The sequence below is a fragment of the Haliotis cracherodii genome, unplaced genomic scaffold (assembly GCF_022045235.1).
Source record: "Haliotis cracherodii isolate W230 unplaced genomic scaffold, xgHalCrac1.p SCAF_14, whole genome shotgun sequence".
Classification (NCBI taxonomy): Eukaryota; Metazoa; Mollusca; class Gastropoda; order Lepetellida; family Haliotidae; genus Haliotis; species Haliotis cracherodii.
In genome coordinates, this window is record NW_027266269.1 from 20,330,095 (window position 1) to 20,344,928 (window position 14,834).

The 14,834-nt window shown below is 38.8% G+C and overlaps 1 protein-coding gene across 1 annotated transcript in view; it reads left to right on the forward strand.

Moving 5' to 3' along the window:
* The window catches only part of LOC139461068 (receptor-type tyrosine-protein phosphatase alpha-like), a 49,098-nt gene extending 35,040 nt beyond the window's left edge, over positions 1-14,058 (forward strand). The window contains exons 9-31 of the mRNA XM_071242584.1: positions 422-556; positions 679-813; positions 1,238-1,372; positions 3,213-3,344; positions 3,655-3,786; positions 4,041-4,164; positions 4,658-4,716; positions 5,064-5,260; positions 5,673-5,760; positions 6,378-6,451; positions 6,596-6,632; positions 7,172-7,269; positions 7,517-7,648; positions 8,355-8,509; positions 9,159-9,294; positions 9,450-9,596; positions 10,079-10,178; positions 10,769-10,842; positions 11,013-11,134; positions 11,679-11,814; positions 12,819-12,955; positions 13,081-13,216; positions 13,721-14,058. Coding sequence (XP_071098685.1) covers positions 422-556; positions 679-813; positions 1,238-1,372; positions 3,213-3,344; positions 3,655-3,786; positions 4,041-4,164; positions 4,658-4,716; positions 5,064-5,260; positions 5,673-5,760; positions 6,378-6,451; positions 6,596-6,632; positions 7,172-7,269; positions 7,517-7,648; positions 8,355-8,509; positions 9,159-9,294; positions 9,450-9,596; positions 10,079-10,178; positions 10,769-10,842; positions 11,013-11,134; positions 11,679-11,814; positions 12,819-12,955; positions 13,081-13,216; positions 13,721-13,792 — 2,693 coding nt within the window. The 3' untranslated portion in view covers positions 13,793-14,058. The remainder of the gene's footprint in view (positions 1-421; positions 557-678; positions 814-1,237; positions 1,373-3,212; positions 3,345-3,654; positions 3,787-4,040; positions 4,165-4,657; positions 4,717-5,063; positions 5,261-5,672; positions 5,761-6,377; positions 6,452-6,595; positions 6,633-7,171; positions 7,270-7,516; positions 7,649-8,354; positions 8,510-9,158; positions 9,295-9,449; positions 9,597-10,078; positions 10,179-10,768; positions 10,843-11,012; positions 11,135-11,678; positions 11,815-12,818; positions 12,956-13,080; positions 13,217-13,720) is intronic.
* Positions 14,059-14,834: the final 776 nt, after the last annotated feature.

Genomic DNA, 14,834 nt, shown 5'->3' on the forward strand with positions numbered 1-14,834 from the left:
AAGATGTCAAAGTAGCTTTCAAAATATTTCAAGAAGGCACTGGAAATCTACATCAGCCAAGCAACTGCGAGAAGAAGCGATTACAACAAGTGAAATTTTACAGTTGAAGTTATACCCTTTCAGTTCCAAGAGCGAGACTGCACATTGATCTGTACATCTCTTTTCGTGAATCAGTCCATACTTCATTCCACCTTTTATACATGTGACTTGTGACAAAACAATCTCTCCATGAAAGATTTTAATCTGACATTCAACTTATAATCCAATTTCAAATTGCACAAACATTGTCTTATGATACGTATTTTGTTGATAAAATATGTTGCATTTTGTCACTAAAGCTGTTTAAAAAATAAAAACATCATGCGATGTGGTAATTTCATCCTTTCAAGGCAAGGCTTTAAGATAATCTTAGTCCATTCAGTGTGTGCAGTTCACTTCTATGGACCGCCCTGCCAAGGATGTGGACAATGTAAGGACGATTCCCCATGTTCTAAGCTAAATGGGACATGTTTGACTGGCTGTAAACCTGGATATGAACCTCCACTGTGTAGCACAGGTAACTTATTTTAGTTCATCTGGATTCAATATATTTAAAAGTAGTGATTAAATCACAAATGGGAATAAATACAATATTTTGGCATCACAATGTCAGTTCCAATTGTACTTATTGCTAAACAGCATGTCCGGCTGGTTCCTACGGGTCGCTCTGCAGGGAGTGTGGACACTGTCAGGACAACAACAACTGCTCCAGGCAAGATGGCACATGTTCTACTGGGTGTGAGGCTGGATATCAACGTCCGCTGTGCCATGAGAGTATGTAACAACATAGACACATTCTATCCCGACTTTGTGGAGAACTTGAATTTACTTGCTTTACATATATGTTGGTTATTGTAGTGTCTGCAGTACGATCTTTCGCACGTAATCGAATGTATGCCTGTGATATCATCTTATGAAACGTCTCAGAATACAACTTATCGTTCATTAACACAGGTAACATATCTCATTTCATCTGGAGTCAATATAGTAAAAAGTAGTGATTAGGTCATACATGGAAATAAATATATTATATTGGCATCACAATGTCAGTTCCAATTTGTACCTACTGATACACAGCATTATGGTTTGCTGTAGGTTTGTGATAAACGTTAAACATAATAAGGGAAGATCCCTCCTACACAGTAATAATTATTCTCCTTTCTGCATTTTATATGGTTATTCTATTCCATTTCAAAAGAGTGTCCAGACACATTGTATGGAGTGAACTGTTCGTTAAGTTGTGGCCAGTGTCGTACGTCAACAACTTGTCACCATGTGAATGGAAGCTGCCATGAAGGGTGCAGCGATGGTTTCAAAGAACCTTTGTGTAAAGGTAATAATATAGCAACATTATCTCAAATAAATGACAAATGTGTAAATTACGTTTGTTATCATGTTGCACAGACACTCAAATGGAAAATAAGAAGTACATGTTTGGAGCTTAAATAAAGAAAAACTCGATCATCCATCAATCTATCCTACTCAGCAGCACTGAACTTCATCCTGAAGCCTTGCTTGATGGTCATTTTACCGGATGGCCCACCGATGGGGTATGAAACGCTATATATAGAGCTTCATAAGCACATGCTAAGAAATAGTGGGAATCGTACAATGGACAGCGATTTCTCATGATTATTGCAAAAGTATTGTCACTTATATTTGGATAATGACACAATTCCTTGAGTGCAAAAAAATACTTTCTAGCAGCACCATATATACGTTTCTATTGTGTTAACAACTGTCAAAGACCAGATACGTTTCACAAAAAAGCCACGATAGTGTAACAAACAAATCTAAAGCGTCAGTGGAAAAGAATTACCAGTCTTTATTGTCCGCCGAAACAGATTCCATTTGGCGTCAATGGCAAAATACCTGTGAAAATTATACGAATGGACCAGTGAAACTCAGTGTGTTTACAGGGATATTGCTCAATGACGATAGTAATAGACTAAATACCCGAGATCCTGCTTAATACCAATATTCATGCAGATTATCTTAATCACACTTTAGTAGATATGGAATTAATTCCACACAAAATTTTATATCATTTGAATTAAAAATAACTGCCTGCTGACTGACATTGAATGTGACCAGCGTCATTAAATATCTCACAACATCTGGTTTCAGAAAGTGTGTCCCTCACAATATCCCACCTTTAAAATGTGCGTCATTAAGCCTCTCACAACATCTACTTTCAGAATGTAGGTCATTAAGCCTTTGTCAATATCTGCTTTCAGAATGTGCGTCATTAAACCTGTCACAATATCTGATTTCAGAATGTGGGTCATTAAGCCTCTCACAACATCTACTTTTAGAATGTGCGTCATTACACATGTCACAGCATCTACTTTTAGATTTTGCGTCATTTAGCCTCTCACAATATGTTCTTTCAGAATGGGCGGCATTAAACATCTCACAACACCTACTTTCTGAATTTGCATCATTACGCCTCTCACAACATCTGCTTTCTGAATGTGCGTCATTAAGCTTCTTACAACAACTACTTTCAGAATGTAGGCCATTAAACCTTTCACAATATGTTCTTTCAGAATGTGCATCATAAAGCCTCTCACATCATATAATTTCAGAATGTGCGTCATTACGCCTCTAACAGCATCTGCTTTAAGCATGTGCGTCATTAAGCCTCTAACAATATCTGCTTTCAGAATGTGCGTCATTAAACCTGTCACAATATCTGATTTCAGAATGTGCGTAATTAAGCCTCTCACAACATCTACTTTTAGAATGTGCGCCATTACACATGTCACAGCATCTACTTTTAGATTTTGCGTCATTTAGCCTCTCACAACATCTGCTTTCAGAATGTGCGTCATTAAGCTTCTTACAACAACTACTTTCAGAATGTAGGCCATTGAACCTTTCACAATATGTTCTTTCAGAATGTGCATCATAAAGCCACTCACAACATCTGCTTTCAGAATGTGCGTCATTAAGCTTCTTACAACAACTACTTTCAGAATGTAGGCCATTAAACCTTTCACAATATGTTCTTTCAGAATGTGCATCATAAAGCCTCTCACATCATATAATTTCAGAATGTGCGTCATTACGCCTCTAACAGCATCTGCTTTAAGCATGTGCGTCATTAAGCCTCTAACAATATCTGCTTTCAGAATGTGCGTCATTAAGCCTGTCACATCATATACTTTCAGAATGTGCTGATGGTTATTATGATACCAACTGTACTGCTTGTGGTCAATGCAAGGGAGGCAACTGCAACTCACAAGATGGAGAGTGCCTTGATGGATGTCAGCCTGGCTATGAAGCTCCATTATGTCAACAAGGTTAGCCATGGCCAATAGTTAAACAATTGAGGAGAAGGGGGGGGGGGGGGGGGGGAGCATCTTCCAAAAATGCTCCGTTACACATGTACACTCTCTAAGAAGGGTTACGACCAAATCGTGCAGGTATTGTATAAGAATTGACTTCAAATATTTTAAGAATACCTTGCACAATCAATAAGCAATTTATACATACATAATTGTACCAGCGTCAGCCAGTAAACAAACAGGAATACTGAATGATAGTATGAAGTAAAACTGATTCCCTAACAGTTTCATAAAAAAATCAGCCTTCACATTTTCATGGATATAGAATGTGTCAACAACACCTATGGAGAAAACTGCCAATATCCCTGTGGCAATTGTCTTAATGGGACGTGTCAGCCCTCCAATGGCTCATGCATACTTGGTTGCGAGGAAGGCTACAAGGGTGATTCCTGCAAACGTGAGTAGATCAACAGCTTTAGGTATTTAACAATTTTCCCTCTCCTTTATGCTAGACGTTAATAAAGACATTTGATATTATTTATTTGTGACCGAAATTGTTTTGGAATATCAATACATCTTTGATTAGTGCCAATATCTTTCAAGGTCTACCCCGAAATGAAATAGATCTATTGAACTTAATCGCACGTAACACCTTAATAACTCACTCATGAACCAAAGCATGAAACTGTTTTTGACTTTTTAATATTATAGTGTCTACAAGCTCTCAAAGGGGCGACGGTTCCATGGCCAGTTCTACCGTTTGGGCTATAAGTGGGGCGGCAGTAGCTGTACTAGTGTCAGTGATCCTTGTAGTCCTGTTGGTCGTCATCAAGAGGTATGTGTCATACATATAATGTCTTTCTTATAATATCGTTTTTTAACATCTTATATTCATGAAAGATGAGTCTCTTACCTTGTTGTTGAATCCACAACAGAGTAGGTCCCTAGTACCTGAGGCAGTATACAATGCGGATCGGGTAGTCAGACACAATGACCTTGATGGCATGGATCCGAACACCTTGCCTTCAGTCACCCGTTTGCCAGACACATTGTTTTACAGATCGTGACGTATAGCCAGAATATTGCTCACTTTAACGTAAAACAATATTCAGCCACACAAACACTGAAGCATATATGAATGGTTTTACTTGAATATACACAACGGAACACACTATGACAAAATAAACATTATGAAAGTTGTTAGGCATTGCACATTGTACCACACTTCTTAAAGACGTGTATGCAATGAGTATTAGTTCTACGGAAACTACCATTAATTGTACTAATATGTACATACACATTAAAACAGAGGATGGTTTATGTTACAGAAGACGTTATATGAAGTCTCAACAAGAGGAAAATACAATTGCTCTCGGTAAAGTAAAAGGTGTGTCCTAACATGTTAGTACTACGGTTATGAACTATTATTCTCGTTTGAGAATTTTCTCTTTTTATAGCAAATCAAGAACCACAATTTGCTCGCACTGATGATCATGCTATGCTTTATCTCTGTCTATATCAGGAGTACCTAACACCGAATGTGATAGAAATAATTACGATTTAAGACTGACAACGTCGTGTCGCGTGTGTTTCAATACAACCATGACACATAGGGTATAAGTACACGTACATAGTCAATACATCAGACACCCTATTAGCATATCTTTTTAAGGGCCATTTACCTGAACTAAAAGAGCAAGATGTTGCATTAATATCTTATTGCTCTTGTTTAAGGTGAGAAGGACGCTCCTGCTGCAGGTAAACCTGCGCTACCTGAAAAGCCTGCGAAGAAACCAAAACCTCCTGCAGACAACGTGTACGAGAACTCGGAGCCATACTACAACGTCGTACCAGCTCCTGTGTCCCTGGACAGACTCAAGGAGTACGTCAGGGACAGAGTGACGGGCGTGGGATTCGAACACGAGTACAAGGTAGGGCGTGGTTAAATTGATAAATACAACTGTAAGCTAAAGTAAAGACATGCCTCTTTAAAAACACATGTTCATTCGTTTCGCAAAGGAGTGGTGTTATAATGGCGTCATTCTTTCGTTATAACAGAGGAAAGTATGTAAATCCCTAACTATTTTGCCAATCGAAATCTTACCTTAAAGGTTACCTTCATGTTTTGTATATGGCATTGTCAACATGAATATACATATTATCAGTAAGGTATAGAAGGTTGAATTCTTTCGAGACGCAAAAACTGCGAACACCTGGTGTCATTACTGATTATCAGTGATCCATTCGCATAGTTTCCACAGTTATTTTGCCCTGTACGCCAAATGGAATCTGTTTCGGAGGAGAATCAAGAGTAGTTATAGCATTGATGTTTTATCATTTCAGCTACTCCGTTACGGAATACACGGAGCTCATGTCGAAGGGAAAAAACCAGAAAACAAAAAGAGGAACCGTTTCTTGGAATTATTTCCATGTGAGTTTTAGTGAAATAATAATGTATATGAAAGAGCATATTATTGGCGTACATGTACGTTTTGGGGGTATTGTTTTGTAATGAATCGTGTGTGCTGCAATCTACTGGTTAATGAAACCAATAACTAAATAGGATTTTAACCCTGTTTGAAAACTTGCTCTATTTCATACGTCACATGCTGACTTACACCCTCAAATCTGCAAAGAAAACGATCATCAGATCCGTATTTGTCATAGTTGCACTTCCAGGTATATTTACTTTTACTCTGTTCTAAAGAAGATATCATATATATGTCCTGCTACAGAGGTAAATGTCACAGTCATATGTAAATCAAAGTTTCAGGATTTCAGCTCAAACGTTTAGGGGGATTAATAAATGATTCGTAGAAGATACATATTGACTGGCCTAACATTCATATTTGCCCCATGCAGCAATAACGAAATTACATTTTGAACGTGCTAACTTTGCTGAACAATGTGAATGTATTATTCAATTCCTTGATGGTGTGACAGTAGTATTCTAGATAGCGTCTCCATTAAAAAAAAGTTTATTGAGTAGATATCATCTAGTGTGTGTTTCGTCATATGAAAACATATCCTAATTTCTCTTTTGAACAGATGACGACAGTCGCGTTGTTCTGATGCCAGATGGTGATGCCACATGGGACTATATCCACGCCAGCTACATAACTGTAAGCCACACTTAATCAAATGGTTAGCTAGTCCCGTATGTATATTATTCAAAACTGCCCCTTGCTAATAAATGAGTGAGCGAAAAGTAATTTTGTATAATGTGTTTGTCATCTGTAACTGCACAATACGTGTGTTTGTTTCAGGGCTTCTCCGAATCCAGTGTGTTCATTGCTGCACAAGGTATATGTCTTGAACGTTATTATATGTTCGGTACATAGATGACTGATTCCTCTGTAACACATATACAACACTATTGCTATATCATTTCCTTCATTGCAAGCCTACAAAGTGGATATGTGAACGGTTTTATTTACATACATGATTTTCGATGACTTCCTCTGTTTATTTGTTTATTTGTTTGTTGTTTAACGCCACACACAACAATATTCCAGCTATATCACGGCTGTCTTTAAATGATCAAGTGTGGACCAGGCAGTCCAGTGATCTAATTATTATGAGCATCGAACCAATTGGGTTATGATGACATGCATCAACCAAGTCAGTGAGCCTCACTACCCGATGCCGTTAGTCGCCTCTCACGACAAGCTTGGGTTCCTGGAGACCTGTTCCAACCCGGCGGATCTTCACGCGAAGGCCTCCTCTGACTCGGAATTCCCCATCGCACTACCAAAGTCATACCTTTCCTCTCTACTCATGGACACACTATTTTCAAACCTAAAGGTTTAAGTAATCTCGTGGTCGTGGTAATTTTATTCCAGGACCAAACCCTGTCACTGTGAACGATTTCTGGAGGATGGTGTGGCAGGAAAACGTCTCGATAATCATCATGCTAACTAGAGTCATGGAACTAAACAGGGTAAGCTGAACTGAAGAGTAAAGAGTTTACATGAACACATTCTTCTTGTAATAATCTATGATGGCAACAAACCTTTTATCCCTCGAGCAAACTTGATATAACTGATAGGGGTTGAGAGCCGTCTAAAATTAGAATCAGAGGCGCATGATTGACTTTTTCAGATATTACTTATATTACCTATATATCAAGTGTTAAAACATTAGATTTTGCAGTCAAGGATGCACATAACCATCTACTTTCTTTTCAGAAAAAGTGCGAACAATATTGGCCTGACGAGAAAGAACAGAAGATGTGTGGTCGCATTGTTATCAAGCCACTGTTGGCCACAGTCAGGGCGGACTTTACCATCAGAAAATACAGTGTTCACCATTCTACGAAAGTAGGTCCTTTGGTCCTGTGCGATACTGAAGCACATGTTAATTGCACATAGGGTGTCTCCTGAGGCATGTGACTTTGTTCGAAATATGCCTCTGTTTACCCAGCTGGGAATGGGTACCCGGTAGGATGAAATGGTAATGCGACACTCACTGTTAACCAACTGTGAAAAGCTGAGATCTGAGTAATAACAGTGTAGCGCTTTGAGCATGCTTGTGTTGAAATATAGCGCAATATAAGTGGTAGTATATAATATTTACTATATAGTCGGAATTGTACTCTACTTTTAGCGGATATTTCTTGTGGCTATTAAAAAGGGTTTTGTCGCTTTTATCATTATTAGTAGTAGTACTGAAATACTCTAAATTTAAGGAAATCGGAGTTGTGCAATATGTTGTTATCGGAACTGACACTTCCTCCGTTCCATATGAGTGAGTGAGTAAGTATGGAAAGCAGATGTTGTGAGAGGCGTAATGACGCACATTCTGAAAGCAGGTGTTGTGAGAGGTTTAATGACGCACATTCTGAAAGTAGAGTGGGTGAGTATGGTTTTACGCCGCTTTTAGCAATATTCCAGCTATATCACGGCAGGGTACATCAGAATCCGGCTCTTTGGCATGACGAGCGAACGCTTTAACCACTAGGGTACCCGACCGCCCCCATTCTATATGAGACATGTAGATCTGTTTCATTTGAGATGCTATTTCTAGCCCTCTGACAAGAGGACAGTGACGCAGCTTCACTTCACGTCTTGGCCTGACCATGATGTTCCTTCTGCGACGGCTCTGGTCGATTTCTGGAAGCAGTACAGGAGTCTGACCTCATCAGAGGAGGACGTTACCGGACCTGTTGTAGTTCACTGCAGGTATGTTGCCTGTGACATTTCCAAAATATGATTTCGCTTTCAAATAGAAACAAAATACCTCTACCCATTCAAGTGACACCGTTTGAAGACTTGCACAGTGATACCCGTTTCCAGAGGATGTCTAAAGACCCTTTATCGTACCTTCATATGTATACCCAGCATATACAGCATACCCAGTGATATACATTCGGATACACTGATCCTTTCACTTTTACATAATTATTCTTTTTACCTATATCATGTAATCCTCATTTTAAAGATTTCCCCTTATTTTGACAGCAAAACTGCAGGATTCATATCAAACCATGCTTAATATAAGATGGGATGTGTGTAGGCATTTTTATCTTTTTCTACAATATACTGTGCCTCAATTTACTGTACTATTATAATATCGTATTACTGCATTATTGCCACGTAAACTTGGGAAACGTATCTGCAAGAACGTAATGAGAAATGGAGGATAGGGGTAGGTTAAGACGTTTCTCTAATATGTGATCCCTTATCATCACTGTATTTGCGATCTCCGAGTACTCGACCTTCATATATAATTCCCTGGTAATTTATCTCCATATCACCTACTGTGTATCTGATGTCCAAATGACTCACCTGCATATCTGACTTGCTGGCAACGTATTTTTTATGGCTTCAGCGCTGGCGTTGGACGTACGGGGACGTTCATTGCGCTCGACAACCTCTTTGACGAAGCCGAGTCTCTGAACAAAGTAAACGTGTTCTCGTGTGTGTCCAAGATGAGAGAGGCTAGGATGAACATGGTGCAGACTGTGGTAAGTCCAAACAGTGAAGAGGCTTAACATTATTGTTTGGTAGCATTATGACAATTATGTTACTTTTTCAGTTATATATGATAACCACATAACTTACATTGAAAGAGACATTCTAATGACGACATGTTTTATAAACACTTTTTGCATGTTTCCAGGAGCAGTACCGCTTTGTTCATGATGTTCTCCTTGAAGCTCTTGGGAGCAAGGGGACTTTTTATACCTCTGCTGAATTTGAGAAAACAGTTGGAAGTGGTTTGACATATACCAGACACGAAGAGGCGGAGATGAGCAGGCAGTATCAGGTACAACTAATGGGCCACGAAATAGCTACACAAAAACAATGCTGGACCAGCAACATTTGCGTAAATAATCTAACCAGCTTGAATGTGATGACGGAAATGACTGAAGGATTTAAACTTTTATTTATTTTTGTCACGTTTTGGTACAGATGCTTGTATCAAACACGTAGGTAGGACATGGTTATATAACTAAGGTTACATTTACACAGAGACTAACAACATCATATTACAACAGTGATGTTATGTGATTCTATGTGATGTAGTCAAGGTAAGCCGATGCAATGAATACCCTGCTGTCTAATAATGTCAGTACTATTAAAGCTAATCCTGGTGCTTCAGCTTCTAAAATCACTATATATATATGTTTATTAAATGTCTTGGATTACATGTATACTGTCTATATATGTTTTCTCCCATATTAATTAGTCATCAAAGATGTGTGAAATTAATGAACACACCGTACCTTACATTGCTTGTTTCCGCAGTCACTCAAAGCGATGCAGCAGGACGTAGATGATGATGCAGTGTCTGCAGCTCAACTCCCGGAGAACAGAAGCAAAAACAGGAATCAAGACATTGTACCAGGTTAAGTCAGTATCAAAATACTTCTACGTGTTGACATTGTATGAGTCAACGAGTCGACGTTAACATTCTGTCCCTTCTGCAATCTGTTTGAAGGATCAAAGTCCTGTCATAAGGACGAATTGGAACTTGTGTCGGTCAGCGGGCATTCCATCCACCCACATTAAGATATTTTTAGGTACTATTAGTTAACATTATTTCTAAATAACACGCACCTTGTTCAAAATTTGAATCAACAAGATTGTACGTGCAATCGTCATACAAGATTTAAAATGTTTAGAAATAACAAACAAAGATATGCAATTCCAATTTCTGACACAAAATACACACTGCCTAATCACTGTGACTGAGTCAGATGAAAATAACATTATTACACTTTAGGTTAGACTAACTCCATCCTCAAAGAACAAGGAGCAAGATTAAACTAAGACGTCTCCATATTAACGAGAGAGCCTTGAGTATTTATGTTCGTTCTTTTGTCGTTATCTATGTTTAGATATATACTACCAAACTATCGGTGTTTAGTTTAGGGAACACCAAAGATTACTAACCTTATCTTCTTTATGAAATAACAAATGTCATTATTCTTTCAGCGAACAATGTTCGACCCTATCTTTCCACTCCCGTGCCAGGCCATAATGATTACATCAACGCAGTAGTGCTTCCAGTAAGCTGACTGCTGTCTTCTTTGCATCAGTAGAATCAAGATATATCACATGGTTATAGTGTTTATATGCAGTGATCTGTTTCAGTACTCATATTAATGTTGAAATCCTCAGCCGCTGTTTGTTCCAAGCATGATAATGATGATCATTGTTTGATTTGTTTTGACTCCAGACTGCCACACGAGCCCGAGGTATAATAGCAACCCAGACACCAGTGACACTGACTGTTGTTGACTTTTGGAGACTGGTGTATGATCACGACTGTTTCACCATTGTCTGTCTCGAAGACGATAAGGTTGGTATCGCACACAAGGATTACTCCGCTTTTGTAAACATAGTGTTCAGTTGTGACATCAAACATGGGCATCAGCTCGTCACACTACACTACACTACAGAAGAAGAAGTAGTCAACAGACACTGCTGCAAATGGCATGAGAGTCTAACAACACCCTTGCAGAAAGCCTAATAAAATGCGCGGTCAATAGTTTGCGAACACTTCAGATCATTTTTGATTAATGTACCATCCAACGCTCCCTGTTTTTTTCCCTTATTCATAATATGTTTATTTGAAGTAAACAAACGTAGCCTATACTATTTTGCAGTTCTTTCAAACTTCAAATATGGGGCATGTAATGATATCAACACGTGCTTCATACACACTATACGTTGTCATCGATGAATTAAATAAATACTGTGGTTTCTTATAACATCTTCAGTTTTGATATGTGTGTAGGTTTTCTTTGGTGACGAAATTGCAGGTGATCATTGGGAACTACATATATGTCTTATTTGAGTTAATGACAATCTCAAATGCGTTTGTTTTCGCATTCATCTCATGGTTAACCTTTCAGAAACTGTATCCCATGATGGATCAAATGTTGGAGATAGGACCTTTCCGAGTCACACACAGCACAGAGGACACTACAAGAGGCATCTTTACCATCGTTCAGATAACAGTAACACTGAATGAAGAGGTGCGACCTCATTCGACAGTCGTCAAATCATATTGTGACATATGAAAGCACATAATATTTAAGATGATATGATGACATCATATCAGTTCATTTCATTTTGGTATCAGGAAGTCTGTGAGTGAATGTAGTCAACAATATTCTAAAAATGTCACGGTGTACTGTAGATAATCGAGTCTGTCTCAGACATTTAAATCAGATTGGGTAGCCAAGCTCTATGAATTTGATGATTGGTGTCACTCATATCGGGCGTGGTGTGTTGGTCCAATCTCATTCAATCAGATCTTAATTTTTGCTTCTGCTGAAGTAAAGGGTCACATCAGACCAACCTTTCGCGAATTTTGACCGACCAATGGAATGACTGACAAGAGACAGCATTAGCCAATCTGAAAGGCAGCTTTCTCATGCTTTGCGGCTTTAGTTTCAAACTGTCGGCTATGTTTTGAAACTTGTTTTGACAAATTCTCGATTAAAAATTTGAAAACACAACAAACGAACATTCTAGAATGGCAAGTAGATGACCTAGATTGTCTGGATTCAGTAGCAAAACCTGTGATTGTCGTTTGGAATACCCCGTGTTAAATCTTTGGAGCATGCATGATCAGAAATCGGATTCCAACTGTCTTTTTCATGATCTAGTAGGCGACGCTCTGATTGGTCGGATAAAAGGTCTTTCTAACGTGACCCTAAATGAGATGTCCTCATATCCTTGTTAAGCGGAAGCGAGATCTAAGATCTATCTGATTATAATGAAATTGGATCAACACACCAAACCAAATAAAAATGACACAAAGTTGCAGATTTGTAGAGCATGACTACCCAATCCCCATTAAAGTTGTTTGTTTGTACTAAAGTAGGTGTCTGGGATAGGGGTGTATACATGTACTACAATCTGTCACTTTACATCGTGCACATTATATCACACTTTTGATCAGACGTAAAGACTGATGCCACGAGAATGCTACTTACAATAATATCAAGTTCCCTGTAATGTGTGTGGTTTCCAGATCGATTCAAGTCGCCTGATCACAGTGTACAAGATGAAATCCCGCATCCCTGGAAGCACAGAAGCTATGCTGGAGTTCGTGAATGAGATCGACACTAAGGGTACTTCCGAAGAACACAAGACACTTGTGCATTGTCCGTGAGTAGAGTTTCTGTTCAAAATAGTTCTCACAAAAGATGAATATGCAACAACATTTGGAAGTATAGTTCAAGACAAGAAAACAATACTGTTTGTTCCATCCTATCCCCCTGGTCTCGTTACAGTGACGGTGCACGACTGTGTGGAGTGTTCTGCAGCGTCCTCAACATCATCACCAGGCTCAGACTGGACAAGGAAGTGGACATCTACCTGACCATCCGGGAACTTCAGTGTATCAGACCCCAGTTAATCCAGTCGTATGTGAGTACTGAATACTGCTTCACCATTGTACTATATCCAACACCCATTGTGACCTCACAGAAACAGAACGTTGTTGTCACAGTTATTCTGATTTACTGACGAAACCTATTGTCTTGTTATATTAGTTTGCGTTAAAAAAAACTTATGATTAAGAAAAATCCTTTCACATATATCGTCAGTAAAACAGTACCAAATTGATTTGTACTATAGTGTGAGAATGCAGTACTCTATTCTTACCTGTAGTCATATTTACAGCCTGTATATTCAAACTGCAGTGAACAAATCTATAAGTATGAACATGAAACGCATAACATGAGCTCGTTGCTAATTATAGCATAACTATATTTCAGAGCTCTTATTTCATTCCCTCAAACTTGGACATAGGATAGGCCGTATTAAATTAATTGAAGTACATATATACGTTATCTGTTCAGATCACCGTCACTCGTTGATCAGCAGACGCCAACATGTATTATCTCTCGTTGTTATATTCTGTTGTTTTAGGATCAGTACAAGTTCTGTTACGACATGGTGAAGGAATACCACAGAGCGTCCAGTGTCTACGCAAACATGTAACCCGGGTGGGTCGACATGGATCTTAACCTTAGTGTTGGGAGACTTTTTATGTCTCAGGTGCTGTTTACTCAGTTCTTTATCTCAGTATATTTGTATTATTGACATGGATACAGTAATGTTTGTGTCCTCAGCTGTGCAACTGTTAAAATATACATATTCATCATGCACCTGCAGACAGACACGGACGTATTTCAGATGGATGTAGTATTTCCTGATCACTCAATTACAGTGAAGGGGATCAATGTTATTTAAAGCCGCTGAGCAATATTCACATGACTGAATCTGAACCACACAAACCATTGACAATAGACACAAGCAATGATCCGAGATATCAGGGCACTATGACACGCTATCAACCACGTTACCGATGTTGACTGGGTCAATACAACACGGGTAAACAAAATACAATAGTGTAACTATTGCATGCAATATAAGAAACTTTTGCATGTAATATGAAAAAGTATGACACAGCCAAGTTGTAAACTGTGGGGCGTTATGTATAACTATATGGCACGGACAAAATCATACAGTAACGCCCAACACAGATATGTCATTCAACAATTCACATCACAGGCATTTTATAAAGGAACACACTGCATCCGTAATGCAAATGTCAATTTTTGGTATAATTATTACAGGTGAGGTGAGGTTAAATGGAGTTTAACGTCGCTATAGAAGGATTATTGTACTTATATAGCGACGTGCATGTACGTGTGTGTATGTGGCTGCTTGTACTAGTCAAGACTAAGGTCGATTTTATTAGTGCTAGCCCACTAACATACCATGCTGCAGTTTAACATGGATACTCCACGCTGACACAGTATACTGACTCCGAGCCGACCAGTCCTTGTTTTAGCCCCTTAATGCCGCGCGCCAGGCAGGGTAATAACAAGTACAATCTTTTAACGTCTTTTGGTATGAAGCGGTCGGACCTTCCGATCGCCGGGTGGATGCTCTCCCACAAGACCAGGCGATCGACATGTCTATACACTGTTACTCGTTTCATCATATTGACAGAGGTGGTATTGTAGAGCAAATCTAT